Source organism: Pelmatolapia mariae, linkage group LG22, assembly GCF_036321145.2.
Source record: "Pelmatolapia mariae isolate MD_Pm_ZW linkage group LG22, Pm_UMD_F_2, whole genome shotgun sequence".
Classification (NCBI taxonomy): domain Eukaryota; kingdom Metazoa; phylum Chordata; class Actinopteri; order Cichliformes; family Cichlidae; genus Pelmatolapia; species Pelmatolapia mariae.
In genome coordinates, this window is record NC_086245.2 from 9992758 (window position 1) to 10012900 (window position 20143).

General features: G+C 39.0%; 1 protein-coding gene across 1 annotated transcript; it reads right to left on the reverse strand.

The window, feature by feature from the left end:
* Positions 1-15034: 15034 nt before the first annotated feature.
* On the reverse strand, positions 15035-20134 carry LOC135932408 (interferon-induced very large GTPase 1-like). The gene is made up of 2 exons (XM_065469895.1): positions 19994-20134; positions 15035-19741 (listed from the first exon to the last, which is right to left on the reverse strand). The coding sequence occupies exons 1-2, from the start codon at positions 20132-20134 to the stop codon at positions 15035-15037; spliced, it is 4848 nt and encodes a 1615-aa protein (XP_065325967.1).
* Positions 20135-20143: the final 9 nt, after the last annotated feature.

Consider the following 20143-nt stretch of genomic DNA (forward strand, 5'->3'; position numbering starts at 1 on the left):
CCTAACAGAAGTGAAAGAAAAAAGTTTTTGAGCATGAGTTTTTTTATAGTTCAGCCAACCTGCTCTACATGTATTCTACAGTATCTCCATGTGCTAACAAAACCATGGAGTTTAACTATATGTTTGAACCAAAAGTGCAAACGTGGTTGTCACTGAGGAGCTAAAGTTTTGGTATGTGGGATTAAAAGGGAATACTGCCAGGAACTAATACAGCAAGAGCAAAATTACAGACCAGCAAAGTCAACATCATCAGACTTATATCCAAGGCCAGATTTGAACAAATTTTCCACAGCTTCACCTCCACCCTACTCTGACCGTGAAAAACAAGCTTCAAGAGCAACCAACCTGCATCATCTCTGTCTCCTCAAATCACCAGATTGGGAAAAGAGTTTAACGAATGAGTGAGCACTATAAACTGTAAAAATAACTTCACCACATTAAGGTGGCATTCCCCTCAGGGGAAAACTGAAAAATAAAGCAACAAAAAATAAAATAATCCTCATCAGATTTTAATGATTAAAAACATTTACCTTAATTGAATTAACTATATCAAACCGAACAACAACATTTGTCACTATTGCCAATATTAAAAAAACTAAAAAGGGTAGAGCAAGTTATAAAAGTCAGTTCACCAAGTCTTGAAAAATAAAACTGAAAAATAGAATTAAAAAAATAAAATAAAGAATAAAATAAAATATCCATCCAGGTCTTTACAACAAACAAAAATATGTCTTAACTGGATAGCCTAATTCTCAAATAAATTTGCAAAATAAAGTAAGAAGAAAATAAGATCCTAATATAAGCCAGTATTTACAAAACTAAAAAGGGTTGGCATAATAATTTATTTAAAAAAAACACAATTCACCATGTTTTTTCCTACAATTCTCAAACTAATTTGTAGAACACCGATTTAGAGAGCAGATTTAGAACAGAACATTTGTCTTGTTTATGCTTGTCTGTATGGCCCAAAGTTGAGAGCACAACACTGACCCAGGTGTTTGCTCATTGTTCTTCTTCACTTGGCTGGATGTGACTCATCCTCAGGTAAAGTAAAAAATAGTGTCTGTGTATATATAAATAGATAAATAGGATACTGGACTATATGCCAGTTGCATTTAAGTGTTTCACTACTGAAAGTGAAAGAAAAAAGTATCTAAACATGATTTGCTTAAATCATTTGTATAAAGTTTGCATATCAGCCACTGAACCTAAATGGTCTGCAGGTATTGTTGGGTTCATTTTATTAGAGAAGATAAAGAAACTCAAAGTATTAATTTTCCCCTATTAATTAAACGGTTGAAGATTCAAATTAATAACAGCACTATGTCTCTTCCTCCGTTCATCAAACTGAATGAAGACAAGAACACCACACCTACTAGGAAGTAAACACTTTTATTATGTGTCATAAAAACAGACTATTAATGTGATTGGTCAGTATAGCTGGGAGAAGGCCTACGGTTTAAACTTGGTCCTCCATTTTGGACCTTAGGTCTGTGTCTGGCTCATGTTTCATTTTCTGCACCTTCTGGACATCTACCTGTAATAGGAGATAACCCTTCCAACTTCACTATGACAACAGTCTCTTGTCCTCCTGTCAAGCCTGTAGAGGTAAAGAGAGGGGAAAGAGGGACAAAGAGAGGGATAGAAAGAGAGAGGGGGGGGGGGGGGGGGGGGGGGGGGGGGGACACACAAAGAGCTCTACCTAACACCAGAATTTATAGGCCTGTTTTCCTTTCGTGAGGACAGACTGCAGAAAGGTACAATATCAGCCAAGTCCCATGCTTAATTTCCAGCTTTGGCAGATTTCCCATCTAAAATATGCATCTGTTGACATTGCAGATGTCTATAAACAGTATATTAAATTCCATTTCATATAGCTCTTAATTCCTGTCAGAGTGTCAGAGAATAAAAGCAGCAGTCTCACGGTGTGAAAGATTGCATAAAAAAGATGCAGGTGGAAGAGGAAGGACTTCCACCTGTAACACACCTATGGGCAATTTGGATTAACCAATCCCCACTAACTGCATGTCTTTACATGATGGGAGGAAGCTGGTGTACCTGGAGGGAACCCACACAAACTCAGGGAAAACATGCAAACTCCACACAGAAAGACCCCAGCCTGATGGTGGAATTGAACTCTGGACCTTCTCGCTGTGCGGCAACAGTGCTAACCACCGTGCCACCGTGCAACCGTAAACTCATACCTAACTAACAGGATTGCCAACTCCCAGCAAAAATATTAGGGAACCACCCCCCGCCCTTAATCGATGTAATCAACTTTAATTTAATGCAAGTGTAAAACAAATGCACAGAAATCAATTATTTTTCTACAATAATTAAATAGATTCAACATCTTTCTTCAACAAATTGCAGACTGCACTGATGGTACCTTCCCAAAGGAAGAAGTACTATAGCTTACAAGGGTGTATATTAGACTTATTAGTGACTATATACAATAATGGATTTCTATACATTTAATCAGAAGAACACTTTTGATGTAAGATTCAGATTATTATATTATTATTATCAGATTATCATATTAATTAGATGGCTATTTATTCAAAGTTTTTAAATGACATAACAAAGAAAATTATTTCTTTGGGCCCCCTTTCCCTGTTAATGCCCAACCTGACCCCCTGGCAAAACTTTGCTAGACCCGCCCCTGCACAGTTACCAGCCGTCAGCTATGAAGAAAAGGATCCTGGTGTTATTTGTCTGTCAGAAACAGTTCATAACTTCCCTTCAACTCATTCATGTCACCTAAAAGGTAAACCTGTTTCTCCATCACCTGTTCAGCTCTGATGATTCAGTAAGGACATCTCCTGGTTTCATCTTCATGTTTCCCTCGCACCACATATCCAAACGGATAGCATGGCCAGCAGCTTTTACAGCTGTGGCTCCAGCAAACCTCAGCTGATACTACAAAGTTAATATTAAATAAATTCTAACAACAGCTTATCGCGCTTAAACGTGCTGCTGTTGTTTATCCGCTGGTTTCCTCTTTCTAGTGCAAAGTGGGCGATAAACAAACAAGAAAGACGGGACTTGCGGCAGAAAAGCCGATCAGCTGATCATTGATCAGTTTCATGTTTGAAGTAATAACAGGAGAGGAAGGAGGAGCGAATGAGAGAAGTAGATGCAACTGCGCAGCAAAGACAGAATAACTCCAGCTTTGTGTTTATTTTTTGATTCTAGCTGAAGTACGGGACAAATTGCTTCCTTTTCACCTCAATATGGAACTCCGATGGCCAGTCCAGCTGTGGCTCAATATATCAGTTGTTAAGCTTAACGTGCAAATACTATGCAAACATTCAGGGATGAACACTTGCTTTACTTCTCTGGGATAGTTTTCGCCATGAAATGCCGCGCTTAGGAAGCATGTAGCGAGGCTCCAAATGCTCCAAAAGACCGGCGACAACAGCCGCTCTATCACGCGACACATACTGCTCCAATACGCCGAGCTGGGTTTCGTAAAAATCTGTGCACATTTTACGTGTCCGGTGTGTAAACGCCTCAAGTTTTGTCCTCAGGACTAAATAATTTTGTATCATATTTTAAATATCTTACGAGAAGGTGGTGAGCGATTACCTGCAATTGAAACATGACAAAGTAGAAACATGTTAGCAATACTTTCCATATTCAGTTCAGTTACACTGGATCTTCCAGTCAAATGAACTGTTATGTTAGCTTCTTAACTTGTAGGTAAGGTTAATTGATTCTGTTCGCCCATGCCTTGTGTCTTTTTCCCTGATTACCTCAAGTGTATTTAAGCCCTCAATTTTCTTTAGTTCTCTGTCATGTTGTACTGTTTGTCTGCCTCAGTGATCTTGTATCCTGTCTTTTCAGCCACCTGGATTTGCTGCTTGCACTGTATAAAGGTTTATTTTTCATTTCTTCAAATCAGTCTTGGAGTCTGCATTTGCCTCTTAATTTCTAGTGATGCGCAAATGAAGCAATGAATCAGTATTGAACTACTTAAACAATTGTATTGAAAATAGGTTCTGGTGGCAAAATAAGACAAAGCAAAACAACACTCATCATGTGCTGAGTGCAACAACGGTTTTTATGATTGATACAAATACAATTTTGGAGAGCTGGATTGACTGGCAAGCTGATTCTGTAAACAATTGCATTGTAGCAGTTGGAAGCAGTTGGAAACAGGATGTGGTGGGATGGTAGGGTGTGCTTGGGTTTTTTATTTTCTTGCTAGCAACTTCTCCAGCTTTCCAAAACACATATTCACACGGGAATAAGATGTTACAAAGAATCTCATGTAGCAGTATCGATTGCTTCAAGCAGTCACATGATTCAAGGTGGAGTAGATGTGAGGAGACATCACAGGCAAAGTGTTTGTTTGTCTGCCCTCCGGCATTGAAGTAAGCTTTGAAGCAGTGGTTCAAGGAAAATGTCAATTGGAGTTGGAGGCTTGTATTGGAGCATCAGTGTCTTATGGCCATTACTACTAATCCCCCCTAAACAATGACAGCTTCATAGACATGTTGTAGTGAATGACTATAACAAATAATTACCAAGTTGAATACAATGGCTGTTTTTAAATGTAGGTCTTTCTGAAAAGTGAAAGAAGTAGGTGAGCGTGAGTTGTTTATACGTCAGTGAAATCCAGCCACTCAGCCAACTTGTTCTACAGGTAGTACAGGACACACATTCATGAGCAGAGACACGCAAAGCCCAGCCAAGTCTAGCTGTTCTTTGTCTCAAAGCACTTTTTATAAAGTGCTTTAAAACAATATGCTGGCTAAAATGCTCATCATTAAGCTCACAATAGAAATTCAAATTCATTAATAATAATAATAAAAAATTAAAAGTCAACTCTCTCACTGTGGCCAATGAAAAAAAAGGTGAGCTTTAAATAGTTACTTAAAAAACGTCAGTGCAGAAGCATGTGCAATATGCAAGGGCAGTGAATTCCACAACTTAGCTAACGTTTGTGACTAGGAGGGTGAGAGCACCAGTAAGAGCTCAGAGAGTGGGGCAAGGTCATTTAAAGACTTAAAAATAAACAACAGAATTTTAAAATGAAGTCTAAAACAGGGAATGAGTGCAATGAGAGCAAAACAGGAGAAATATGATCTCTCTTTCCACTTAAAAGCTGTGCACCTGTGTTTTGCACTAGTTGGAGATGGGACATCTGGATGGATGGATGTTGTAATAAAAGCGTGGGTTATAATTTTTAAAAGTCCTTGTTGGTTCTAAACTTAGACCCCGCTGACCCCGGGACTTATTCCCGTGAAGGACAGAAAGGCATTGTATGTATGTGTATGTGTGTGTGTGCGCACGTGTAACCACGTGTGCAAGAATGTGTGTGTGTGTGTGTGTCTCTGTGTGCGTGACTTCCTGTTCACAACTGTTTCTAACAACATCCTGGTCATAAAGGCTGTAATCTCCGCCACATCCAATATATGGTTCAATTCCTGTATTGGTTCACCATACACAACATAGTAAAGCCATAAAAAGGGCATGAAGCTTACCAAACATCAAACAACCCTTCACAAGGATGTGCTTGTGATAAAACACTACAGCACTACACAATGTTCCAAACAAAATATCAGAATAATGTGACCCACTGTAGCAAAGGCTATTAATCTAGTAAAACTAGGATCACATCATTCCAACCGCCTGTAGCTAAAGAATGTCATTAAAAACCCTTAGTAGTACAGGTTCTATGCAATGAAAAAAATTAAAACCAGACTAAAATCCCTTAAAAACATACTATGAGTCTAAAAAAAAACTCTGTCAAATGTATATCAACTCTTTTTTTTTCAAAATGAACCCGAGGACTTCTGTTGACCAACAACCTCATATAAAAAAGGTAAAGTCACAGACTTAATAAACTGATAAAAGGCAGTAGAGCAGGGAACAGAGGATGTAAATGGCATAGGGTAATAACCGAGTTCTCATAATAGCCACCTTATCCACAAAGACATTTGAAAAGTTTCCACATGCTTGAAATGAAGATTCAATGCAGTCTGTGGAAAATCAACAACAGCATCTAAAGTATTAAACAATATATGATGGTTATTGCAGTTGCAGAGACACAGCCTTATAGAAGCATTTGGCAGCTTACAAAACCTGCCAACTGTTTTTTTAAATAAAACTGCAATATAACACAGCAGATATAACACAGCTATAAAATAGTTGTGTTTTATCTGTTATAAGCCTCTTTAGAGTTTCTCAGCAGTATCTCATTTTGAATGTCCTTAATTTTTGTTGCAAACAATCCAACACATTTCAAACACTAAAGTTACTGGGAGGGAAATCACATGCTATACACATACTTAAATCCTACCTTCAAAGATTTGCTATCTAAAGATGTATTTGTGTCTCTAGAACTCAACATATTCTTCTTCTTGGCAACTTACACTAAGCTGGCAAGGTTTTGTTAATACATAAATTTTTCATATAAGGATATAATATATATGGAAGCAGAAAACATGTACCGTCAGAGACATGAGATAATGACACGGTAGTGGAGAACTGTATTTATCACTGCCAGACGTTAGGCACACACCATCACTGGCAAGTAGAAATATGAAATTGGTATAAGTAGGAAATAGTAATATAAATCACCTGCCAGCATCACACAATGGCATGCTGCAGGAACACGATGAGTGACCAAGATGTGTCATGGAGTCCGAGACTATGACCCACAGTACCCCAGGGTGCACCTAGAAATGGAATAGGGTGACAGTCTTCTTCCACCCACTGCTCATCCAAGGCTCTGACATGAACCACGCACCGGGCTTCTCCTGGCCATGGTCATCTCCTGTTAGTATGCCAGCAGTAATTGCTATTATATTGATGTGAAAGGAAACACACAGGAAAGCAGAGAAAAAGAGGTGAAGGTGATTGTAGCGAGGAAGTATGCTGCTGGTGATGAAGTCACTTTCAAAGACACCCGGGCCATTCTGGTTTGTCTGGTGCAGGGATATGAACATACTCCTGCAGGGTGATGAATCTGAGCTGAAACTTCACCACATCAATGCAGCGGCTAAATGAGAAGCAACAGGCTTGCAACACTGCAACAAAGTGTTGGGGGGTTTTCTGTTGTGTGCTGTGCAAGGGTTCAAAACACTCTTATCTAATTTTTTGCAAACACTGTCACTAATTTTCTTTCACCAAAATGCACTGGATTAGTCTGTGTATAATTCTGACATTTAACAGTGTTTTACAGCACAGAGATCCATTTACAATCCATCTGTAAAGTTGTTTAGCCAAGTGGAGAAAAATGAAGACACTAATTACACAAATGGGCAAATTTAAATAATGGATTTTCACAAGTTGATACATCCTCGATCTGCTGGTGGTACATAGCGTGCAGGGGCCTATCCTTCCATGTTGGTTCCCCCTCTTCTTCTTCTTTCTTGGGTTTGTACAGGAGATGGCTAACAACTGCTCCATTCCGTAGTCGGTATCCATAGCCAGTCTTGTTAATGATCTCACTGAGGGGGTTCAGGCTTATGCAGAACAGAACTGCAGAACTAACTAACTGACTGACCGACTGTCTGTCTGTCTGTCTGTTAGTTATCCAAGCACTATCCCTCTCTGTGAGAGGACTGCTGCTTGTGGATTAGTGTGGTTGTTTACACCTGAGTTTACTGAGTGTCTCGGTAAGCTGCTGCCTGATTGTTATAGTGTATTTTTATTTTTTACTGATTTTTGTACTGTAGAGGCTGGCGAGAAACAATATTTCAGTTCAGTCTGTGTATTTCTGTAAATACCATATGAAATGACAATAAACCTTGAATCTTGAATTATGTACTAGCACACCATGTAGCTGAATTGTTTATCTATAAGAGCACCACACACATATCTGTTTCCAAGATAATGATATAAGAAGTGCATAAATGAAACTCATGGGCACTTGCACAGACGTTCACTGTGTATACTATTGCTTCCTGTGTGTCTCACTTCATAGGGGAATTTTTCTAACAGATACTGGCATATAGGATTGTTTGGAATCCATGTTTGGAAGATGGAAAACTTATTTCATCTCTTGCTTTAGCCTTGATCATTGCAATTGCATATTTTAAATTGAGTGGTTTCTGCATTATTTATTCATATGCAACAGACACTCTAGAAAGATGGAAACTGTGACACCTGATAATCACGTTCATTGCCAACTTTAAAAAAAATTTCTGCAGGAACAAGAAACAAAAACAGCAGACAATTTCCTTAAGTCCTGAAACCTTTCAAATAAATGTTGTCACTCAGCCCGGGTATTTGTACTCCACCACATTAACATCCTGTCCCAGGATAGACACGTCCTCTTCTTTCTTAAGTAATAAGTAGTAAGTTTAGACCTCGATTGAACGCAAGTAACAAACAGATTCAAGTAACTATTTGAAGAGTGTTTCCCATTCATGCCACAGTTGTTAAGTTTATTTTATTTAGTTTTATTTTGTTCGGTTGAAGTCTGTTGATGGTGGCAGCAGCATAAGCAATATATTCCAGATATTTTAATTTTCCTCAGGAGCATTTTGCAGTTTGTCCCAGAGGATCCTAAGTTTTTTCAGGACCAGGTTACATATATCCAGGTGTACCTCGGGGTCTTTTCCCAACTGGGTGTCCCCTGAAAACCTCAAAGAGGAGGGGCTTGGGATGTAGGATGAAGAGAAGGCAAGAAGGGTGGAGGAGATGAAGCAAAAGAATGATGGGTAACTGAAGTAAGTGAAGACAAGGATGGAGGAAGATAAAAGGGAGGTGGGGAGAGTGGAGGGGTGAAGGGAGGATGAACGAAATAAGTAATGTGTAGAGAGAAGAGGGGTGGAGGTGGTATTTATTTATCATGGAATTACAAGTTAACCTGGTCATGAAACTGATCTTCAGTCAATGATTCAATTTGTAAAACTGAATCTGAAGTTCTGAAAATATGCACTTCAATCAGTAGATGTTGCTGGAATGAAAATCCACTGTGAATCCACACAGAAGCAAAACTAGAAGAACTGCGTCTTTGTCTGAAGAATTATGGGCCAAACTGTAGTATTTATTTTAAACTTCAGGTAAGCATTTCTTGGGCCTGTGTGGACACAAGTGAGCAATGGTTGGTACAGCTATATTAATCTTGTAATAGAGAAACCAAAAAGTCTACTTCCTATTCTCATTAGAAAGCTGACTACACTGGAATCTAACTTTAAGGTTATATTTAATCTAAATATGTTATTTCTACTACTATAATCTACTGTCTTCTGGTCTATATTTGCAAATACATTTCTTTTTAATTTGTTTCCCCATCTGAATAAAATAAAACACACAAACTTGAGTCTGAAACCTTTAAAATGTATTTACATTATATTGTCTTACACAGGAAAACCTTACAGGGCTGTTGGGAGGAAATAGTGACTACTGTCATTAAATAATTAGCATTGATTATTATGATAGTGTTGAGTTTTCAGGCTCTCTATGTGACTGCAAACAGCCTCACACGTCTAAAAATGAGATGAAATATATATAAAATAAACAGCTTTTGAATTAACAGCAATATTTGGCATAAAAAATGAAAATCTATGATTATAGTCCCTTAGTCTATTCTGTACAGTTGTGTACTGTATTTATTCTTATTTTATTTTATTCTAATTGTCCTTCATAACTTTTGCACTGTCCACTTCCTGCTGTGACAAAACAAATTTCCCACGTGTGGGACTAATAAAGGTTATCTTATCTTATCTTATCTTATCTTATCTTATCTTATCTTAAACATTTCATGGTCATTATGTACGGCCATGATAATATACTTCAAAACAGACGTGACATGCAGACAAGTAAAGAAATAAACATTCAATAAGCGGAACAGATGCAAAGGTCTCAGTTTTCTGTTTGAGGACTGCTCGTTCTCCCTTGGATTCACTAAGGTAGTAACTGAACGACAGAACGAGCACGCTTTGTTACAGCTGCTTTCACCTTCTGGCCTACCATAAAAAATAAAAACACCAAACATCAGGGATTGTGATTGTCTAAGCGATGCTAAATGTTTCACAGCAAAAGAAAAAAAATTCTCCTCGTCAAAAGGAGGAAAACATCTGAACGCCAAACTTTAAATTTCTTTAAACACTGAGCCGCAGTGCATGTGGAGTTTTCTACGAGACCTTTCAGTTGCAGTGCAGACAGAACAATCAAGTCAAAAAAGTCAAACTCAGTAACAAAAGAAAATCTCGACAGTACTTAAAAAGTATTGAGATAAAAATAAAGTAAAATAACTTTGGAGAATAACAATGCAGAGATACATGTATCAAACATAAAAAGATATTTCCCTTTGAGATTAAGCAGACAGATGATGGTTAAAGGCACAATATAAATATGCACACGGGACACAAACAAAACGACACACAAATACACATTCTTAACGGTCAAGCTGCATGTGTGTGAAAATCTTCTTCAGGCTCAGTTATTGTTCAGTCTTAATCTCAGACTGGGGAAGGTCCATCCCTCTGCGCTCCTCGCCGTCTACATAACAAAACAAACCCCACGAAATACAGTTAATGAGCAAAGTAGAAGTAATGTGAAAATATGTGTAACTTAGCGAACAGATGAATTTAGAATGTCCAATATGCACACTTCGATTTGTTAACAGGTGGTGCTCACCTTTTTTCTGTTGAACCGGTCCTCTGTTCGCCTCACCTCACGATCTCACCACAGGCCAAATCTGCCTTCCTCAGCACACCAAAGATCCGGGTCACACAGCACCAAATACAGACTACTACTATATTTAGTCTAATAAGAGAAAATGTTTTCCTCTTGACAATATTGTTTCTATTTTAGTGTTTTTGTAGTAATTATTATATATTTTAAAAGCTTAACTGAAAAACATAATCAAGTTGTTTTACCAACTTTGGGCATTAATATCTTGCGATATATCTGAGTTTGCTTACATACATAAATGAGCAAAACAAAGATCTGTTGTTTTAAAAAAGATTTTATTTGCTTTGGCAGTTGAAATTACAAGTTTACACAGCGCTGTGGACCTCTGTGTGAATTGGCAGCATGCTTCACAGAAAGGATGACCCTCAAGTGGGCTGCACAACATTATATAGTGAGACAAAACATAGATTATAGCAGCTATCCTCCTCCCACACGGTAGTGGCAGTCTTGGTGTCTGCTGCGAAGCATCCTCGTATCTCCGTGACCTCGTCTGTTATCTGCTCCCTCCTCTGTAAGAGACAGAAAAGACAAACACCTCTCTGCCTAGCCTTGATAATCTAATGTTATTATCCATTGTCCTTCTAGTTGGTTTAGAATATCATGTTTGGGACTCTCTGACCCAGAGACTTATTCTAACTAATATCTATGTTTGCATGTTTGCAAATCCCCTCTGCACTCTAATCATTCCTACAATGTATCAGTCCGGACAGTCACGCTGGGCAAAGCTTTTAACCTTCAAAAGACTGAGTGCCAACTCATATGAGCACATTTGCAGTGTGTGAAAATAATTATAACCGCTTATCTTAGTAACTACACACTACATTTGAAAGTGTTTTCCTCTCCCGCTTCGACCGCCATCGTTATCAGAAAAAAAATCTCCTGTATGGCCCGCAATGAATCCTGCGATATGGTAGGACACGAAGGCTACACCCAACTCATCCTTCAAATTGGGGGAAATGAAGGACGCATTTGTAGCCACAGTTGGAGGATTCTTTGAATTTGGACAGCCTTTGTTGCGTCACTGTGACGTCATTGCCCCCAAACATGGCATGTGAAGCATCCTTTCTATGAATTTGGACACAGCCTATATAATCCATATGCTATTCTCATGTGTTCTTTTCCCTTTTAATTCTCTCGTTTCCCTTAATTTTCCTCCTTTTTGTGGTAAGTGTGTTTACATTATATATTAATGTCTGAGTTGTGTGTTTTTGTAAAAGAAGCAAAATGTGCACAGGTTTTAGTTTGAGGAGGTTTGGGATCAGGGCAGAAGTTTCAAAGGGTCAAGATGAGAAGGTCACAGGGTCATCACTGACCTTCCAGTGAGCTGCCTCTAGCATATGAAGGCGTCCAGCCTGTGCTGCACAGTGCTGTGCAGGCTACTCCTGGGCTTTATACACAGTTACGCTGCTTATTCACATTTCACAATGTGATGTAACAAAGCAAGTATTTGCTTGCTAAGAAATTTTTACTACAACCATACTTGAATATTTTCCAGCCTGGCTCTCGACACTGAATATCTAAAGTCTGGTAACCAGGTAGTTTGAGGGAATTACCAGAAGCTAAAATCTTTCTGTGCTCCAAGTAGGTTGCACATGTTTTTATTTTTTTTTTTTAATTATTACTGCCATTTGTGCTGTTGCAGCTGTGTGATGAGCCAGACCTGTGCAAGCACAAAGGCAATTCAAGTGATTTTGAATACATTGTGTTAAGGTTAAACAGTAAGTTTAAAGCACGTCTCTCTGGCTTCTAGTTAGAGATCAGATCCTGTGAAACACTCACACAGTGAAATTTGTTAACTGTTTCAGTTAACAAAGCTGCAATATGAGCTACTAATGACAGCCAGTGGTCCAGTTTTTACTGAAAAAAGCCTAACTAAAATCATACTTACAGCAAGCGCATAGTAAATTGATTGTAGTCTGTCCAACTGAGCCTGTAGTGATATGTACTCAGCAATTTAAGGTATAGGTACAAACTGAGAGAATGCCTGGGCCTGAGCCGGAGCTCAGGCCTAATGCACTGACTTGACTTGATTTACAGAGAACTCTCCGCACAAATTTGCTGATCCGCCATGGGAGAAGTGTAGAAAACTTTACATGTGAAAAGAAGGGCAGCTGAAACTTATTTACAAAACTGATCACACAGCCAGCCAGTTGATGTAGTTTGGCAGTCAAGTTTGTTTCACTCGTCATTTATTAGTTGTTGCTGAATTTGTGGTTGCTCCACATCAGTGCAATTTATGAAATGTAAGATTAGCAGATTTTGACAAGTAGATGGACTATTCTGCATCCAACATTGTACACAATGAAAAAGCGATTCAAATAAGAAGCATAAACTATTTTATTAAAGACATAGATAACAACAGATTGTTCAAACTGCTGACCATTGTCTTTTTCACTTGACTAAACATGCTTATACATTTGCAATTGCAAACAAAGAATAAAAGCATGCAACAATCATTCAAGTGCCAAGACAGAGCAACAGCTGAGCTGGAATAAATTCAGTGCGGATATAACTGGTTTACATGAAATTAGCATAAGACAGTCAAACAGATCTCAAGTCATAGATCTGTAAGAATAACCTTTAACTTAAACATTGAATCTAAAATCCAATTGAAAATGACACCAATAAAATACAAAAGACGACGTGTTTGTTGTGGTTTCAGGTGCAATGTTTGAAATTCAATGATCAGATGGTAAATGGTAAATGCCCTGTATTTGTATAGCGCTTTACTCGTCCCTAAGGACTCCAAAGCACTTTACACATCCAGTCATCCACCCATTCACACTGACATTCACACACGAATGTCATTCAAGAGTTTTACCATTTGCTAGTGAATAAATGTTGAATTCATGAAACCCATCTAATAACTCATTCTCCAAAAGTTGATTCTGTTCATCTGGACGTAGTGTTTTCAGTGGGAGAAACGTATATTCACTCATCCAAGTGACAACTACTTATATAAGTCTATATAGGTATTCAGTCTCAGCTGACTGAAGGTTTCCCCAATCTTAAAAACAGTACATTTGCATAATGACTAAAACTTGCCCACTGAAGGAACAATGGGCTGTGAGGTCAGTTCCTTCATATAATTATGCAAATTCTCATGACTATTGATCAACAACCACTGATCAATGGCCATGGGTACCATTCACAGAGAGTTGGGGAATGGCTGCAATTACAGCAATGTAAGATGGTGAAAGATGTACCCTTAGGAATATAATGATTATATTTTAGAAGAAAATGAGATAAAACTCTGAAAACATCTGAGCATTTTACCTCAAACATTAGAAACACAACGAAATCGTCAAAGTAAAAAATTATTTGCTATCATCATATAATTTGCACATTACAGTTTTCACTCAGATTTTTCCTGGATCAAAATGGGCCTTTGGTGGTTAACTATGCATGCATAGGCAAGGTTGTTCATGTGCATTTAGAACATCGAGATGGTTAACTTGTTTGACAGCAGTTTTTGCATTTAGTTTCCTTCCATTTTCGACTATTTGATAAACAAACAATGTTTGTTATGAACAAGTATTTGATATCCTGATACATATCCCAATTAACAAAAATAGGTTAAAAATGTGTTTATCTGGACAAACTTTGAAAGCCTGGATGGAAGCAACAGTGAGAATGTGACTTTTGTTTTTCCCCTTTGCTGGGTCTGCGCTTGCAGGCCCCTCTGGTTCAGAGACGTATCACCCGTGAACAAAGCAAGACAAACAGCTCAACCAGTTTTTAATTTGCAGCGCAAGGAAAGCCGATCGGAACCAGGCTGTGTGTGTGTGTGTGTGTGTGTGTGCGTGTGTGTGTGTCTGTGTGCGTGACTTCCTGGCTACATCCGTTTTATGAACATCCCTGGTCATAAAGAGGGTCATCTCCCCTCACCCTGTATATGGTTTAACTCCTTTAACGGTCCACCATATAGAAGCATAGGTGAGGCCATAAATAGCAAGAAGTAAACATCCTAAGTAAATAAGGAAAGAGAACCTTCACATAGGATGTGCCTGCAGTTAACCCTGGAGAACCCACGGGGTCAAATTTGACCCCATGGTTTCCATAGAAAACCAATGGGGTCGGCTCTGACCCCATGGGTTCTCCAGGGTTAAACATTATAGCCAGAAAAATCTCTTAAACATGCAGTTTAGGACAAGGTTTACAAGTTTAACTACAATGATGACAGTATTTAACAATTCAACCTAACACCCTTTGTATTTTTTACGAGTTAACTTCTTCCACTCATAACATCTTCTTCATGTTAATAGTTTACAAACTTTCCTTTTTTACTTAGACGAAATTAGACTGTCGGAACTGGATTCACGAGTTATTAGGTGAAAGCAAGTATCATCATTTTGAGCAGATTTGCGGTTTCATTGACTCAATACATTTCATCCAGACTTTTAATGGCTTCCTCTTTAGATATTTTTTTCCATTGAATTGGAATCTCTCCTCTGCCCATGAACTTTAACCCATAGTGATCTTCCAGTTGCATCTGAAATCGACAGACAAACCACTTCCAGTATTCCAGTTTAGACCCATCACCGGTGATTGTCCAGGCATCATACGGCGGACCAGCAGTTTTGTACTGTTTGTAGGGAACTGATTCCTCTGAATCTTCCTGAGGGCGAAACTTGCCATCACTTGCAACATTTGTTGTACAGAAACTGACACTGAGCTCTACTGTATCTTTATAGTGCCATCCCTTTATCCCATTAGGTCGATGAAAAGGAGTGCTGTGGTCATCAGGACAGTGATCTTCAATGGTGTTGGTACAAACAGCTGCACAGAATGGACACTTTACCCAGCAGCAGTTACAAAGCTGATCTATGAGGATTTCTTCAGGCCTCTGCCTGGATTCATTCAGCGTAACCAGGGAGAGGCTGTACATCTGCTTAATAATGGGTTTAAATTCTTTTTCTGTCTCTTCCTTGAGGAAATCAAAGTCTTTTATGTCACTGAAGTTTTCAGAACAGATGTTGTCAAATGTCAGCTCATCCTTTAGGACATTAGAAAATTCTTTCAGCCACATGTCTGTGTCTCTTCTCTGGATTTTGACTTTTTGTGTTGCAGTAAATAAAGCCTGACTCACAGTTGTTTTGATGTCATCAACATTTTTCTTGAGTATATTCACAGCTTCATCTTTGTTATCTCTAAAGATGTACTTCTCAACCTCTGCTTTGATGAAAGCTTCTGTTTGTCTCCTTGGATTTCTGATGTAGGTGATGAAATCATCAAAGTTTTCTGTCTCAGCGAGTGACCTCAGCATGTGTTGTTCCAAGTTCAGTCTGTTCCCATTGAATGCTGGGAAATTACACCTCATCTTTCCAGCGATATCAATGGCAGTCTTGTTACAGACAGCCTCAAGAGTGGAAACTTTCAGCCTTTCACAGATCAGTTCTCCAAGCACTACAGCAGATGAGTTTTCCTTACAAAAGCTTCTAAAAACTGTGTAATACTGTGTTTTCTTGCTTTTCAAATAGGTGATTGGATCATTGTTCATTTTAAATTTCTTGTGTGACTCTAGAAGCCAAATTTCTGCCCTGTAGAACACGTAGAGCAACAGATTAACTTTAAACTCCTTGTTTAAAGTATATTTCCTCTCTGACAGAAATTTCTGAACTTTTTCTGTCACATGATTGGCCATTTCTTGCAAATATGTTTGCGTGTAGCCTGTTGCAGCTACATGTTTGTTTTTGATTGCACCAAGTGACTCTTTTTCAGCTTGGTCAATGAGCGATCTGATCTGTTCTTGTTCTTCATGGGAGAAAGCACCTCTTGCTTTATATTTTTGGTAAATGTTAACCACCAGATTACCACCTGTCTTCATATATTCTGAATAATCACCGATGTCTAATATTTTCTTGTATCTGCCACTTCTTTTGCATTTATCTATGAGAGCTGGCTCAAAACCAAGTTCTTGAAGGATCATTAACTGATCTTTTTCCAAGTTGATGTCTTCAACAGGTTTTATACCTGCTGTTAATTCAGTAACCCAGCTGCTCCAAACAGAGCTGAACTGTCTTTGAAGCTCTTCTTCATTTTTGGCCTTATCCTTCAGTTTATGAGCGAGCTCTTTGCTCTTCTGCAGAAGTTTGTTCTCAAACTCTGACTTCTTATCATCCAGTTTTTTACAAGCTTTCTTTTGCTGGATAACTCTATCCAGTTTTCTTTTCACTCTGTTCACTTGTTCATCATGAAATTCTTTCATTTTGATTTTAAATCGTTCTCTCCACTGAGCCAAGATCTCTCTGTCTTTGTCATCCTCAAAGTACTTTGTCATTTCTTTTCTGACTTCTTCATATGTTTTGCTTGTTTCTTTGAAAAGATAAGATGGATCAACCTCATCAACTTTTCCATTTTCAATTCTGTTATGAAGTTGGTTTTCAATGGTTAACATGATGCTCCTCAGGGTCCAGGTCCAGTTCCCATACTGGACTTCCAGTTTTCTGTACACTGAAATTTCAAGTGTGTTTTTAAAACTGAAAACAAAATTTTCAGTCAGCAGTGCAGTCCACAGGTCCTGGATTTTGGTTTTGAACTGTGAGAGAGTGATCTCAGTAGACTTTGAAGCTTTAGAGAGGATGGTGTTCTTCACTTCCTGGATGCTCTCACTGTAACCTGGATTTGGAGGAGCCATGGGTGGACTGCCCTCCCACAGCTGGGCACAGTATTTCACATCTTTCTGAACATCAAATTCAATGACATCACTGAAGCACTCTGCATCACAAACTTCCTCTTTGGCTGCTAGTTTGGCCATCTGGTCCAGTTTTTCCTGCAGGCGTCTCTTTCCATCCATGTTTTTCTCTGCTGCTGAAACATCTGTGACATTCTGGTGAACAAACACACAACTGGGAAAAAGTTTAACTCCCTTCATCCTCATGAAAGCCTGAACAACAATCTGCAGAATGTCCTGCATATCAGAAGGATTCTCTCCAAAGATGTTGATCAGTGTCAGGTTTCCCAGACCAACAACAAGTGTTGCCAGTTCATTGTCATGATGAAGAGTGTTACCTTCCACCTCAAGAGCACGCAGTCCTTCAGTGTCCACCACTAGAACATAGTCAAACTTCAAGTCTTCCTTCATCTCCTCTGATACTTTGAGCAGCTGCATGAAGGCACCTTTGGTGCACCTGCCAGCACTCACTGCAAACTGCAGCCCAAACATGGTGTTCAGCATTGTTGATTTTCCACTGCTTTGTAGGCCCAAAACTGACAACACAAAAACTCTCTGGTCCCCCAGTTTCTTGATGACTTCTTCTAAAAGACTGGAGATCCATGTTAAAGGTACATGACCTGCATCACCATCCATCAGCTCCATCGGGTGTCCTGATATCATCAGCTGTGCAGCCAGCTCAGGGTATTTAGACCAGTCAGTGTGTCTGCTCTCTCTTTGTGTTGTTTTATGGGCTTCATAGATCTGTCCCATTTCTCTGAAGATGTGCTCCAAACCAAAAGTTGCAGACTGAAGTTTCTTCGATATGTATTCAAGTTCAGTTTGTTTTCTTAATAACAGATCTGATTTGTCCCGTTTGTTCTTCAAAGCCAAGACCTCAGACCACTTTCCATCATAACTTTGGAAAATTGAAGAAAGATCATCTGTGGAGAGGGCATCTATGAAGATCTGAGTCCATTTTAGGAAATACTCTCTTTCTGTTGGTGGAAATGATGAGAGACCTTCAATGAACAACTCCATCAGTTTATTGCAGGAAGCAGCACATTGTTCCTGACGTATGTTCATCAGTTCTACTTCCTTTTTGCTTTTCTCATTTTCAGCATCTCCTCTGAGATGAAACATTTCTCTGTGTATTTTGCTCCACTGATGCCACAGTTGGCGTTGACAAGGGAGAAATTTATCTTTGATTTTTGAGACATCCATGTTATCCTTTTTAAGCAGATTGATTATTTCCATAGCAGCAGATTTCCCTCTTTGACAGGCTGGGTCAGTTTCATCCACTCTGATTCCAGAGAGCTCAGCCATGGTTTCAAGCTGGAAGGATGGTTTCAAGACGGGACCATCAAGAGAAGTCAAAACTTCTCTGATGACCTTTTTTAGCTGTTCAGATACATCTGCGTGGTTTTTCTCTTTAAGGCCTATTATGTAATTTCCGTTTTTTGTCTTAACAGCATCACGACTGTCATCAACAGTTAAACAAATGAGAGGCTTCTCAGACTTAAAAAGAGACGATATAAGTGATTGACTTCCCTCATTGCTCTGTAGAGATTCCACGACAAAAACATTCACTGAAGATTTTTCAACCATTATAGCTCGCTGTTTTTCAATCAACAGAGCATCACCATGAAGATTACAAAAGGCAATGCAGTCACTGAAGTTATTTAAGTCATCGGGTTTTCCAGCAGGGCAGTACCAGGCAATCTCTGCCACACCATCCATCAAATAGCGAGACTTGGTGCTTCCTGGGCAGTTTCTGTGGAAGAAGGTGCTGTGACGGTTGTTGATCAAAGTGTTCATCAGCTGAGATTTAGACACTGACAAAGAACCCAGGCGGAAAAATGACACCAAGGGTGTTTCAGCTTTGTAGACTGGAACACTCTTCATGGTGACGATGTTTGAATCACACTGAGTTACCTTCCAGGTTTTTGTCACTTCTCTTAAAGTCCACAGAGGAAAGTGAATTTCATTTGTGAATGGGTCAGGAACAAGTAAAGGTAAGGCATACTGACACTGAGAAAGCTTTGTAATCATCATCTGTTTCAGGAAGCTGTCTGAGCAGTGATATACTGCCATCTGAACGTCCATTGGATCCATACGAGCCTTCTCTTTCTTATTTGTGTCTGCAGTGGTTTTCAAGAAAACCTCCAGATCACTGTAATCTATCTCATTGTCATCAGACTCTGTGGTCACCTCAGTAGTCTCTGGTCTTACAAGAATATATCTGGCCCCATAGTCCAGCATTATCAGCCTGTGGAGAAAAGTGTGAGCTAGATCTTTTTCAGATGTTACATGGTCCATCTGTTTCCCTGGTGGACGTATTTGAAGAAAATCTGCTGGTGACAACTTCTGTTGAACTTTGTCCTGAAGGTGAAGTCTGTCAAGCAGTGTCTCAGTTTCTGTTCGACTCAGCTTCTAGAAATAACAAATAAAGGACTGTATGTAATTAAATTACATTGTCATATGGCAGGACAGGGTAAATACTAATTTTGATGTTTTAAATAAACATTTATTTTCCTACCTTCCAGTTTCTGCTCGTGTAATCATCTGTGGTTTCTGCAGAATAGCATGAACCAGATTGAAAAGCATTTCTCTCCTGGTCATCAATGTGATCATCCAGTGGACCACTCTGAAAAAGTAAATAAATTTGACTAAATTTCTGCTGACCATGGTGGCCAGGTGGCTAGCACTATTGCCGGACAGCAAGAAGGTCCTGAGTTCAATTCCACCATCAGGCCAGGGTCTTTCTGTGTGGAGTTTGCATGTTCTCCCCGGGTACTCCGGCTTCCTCCCACAATCCAAAGACATGCAGTTAGT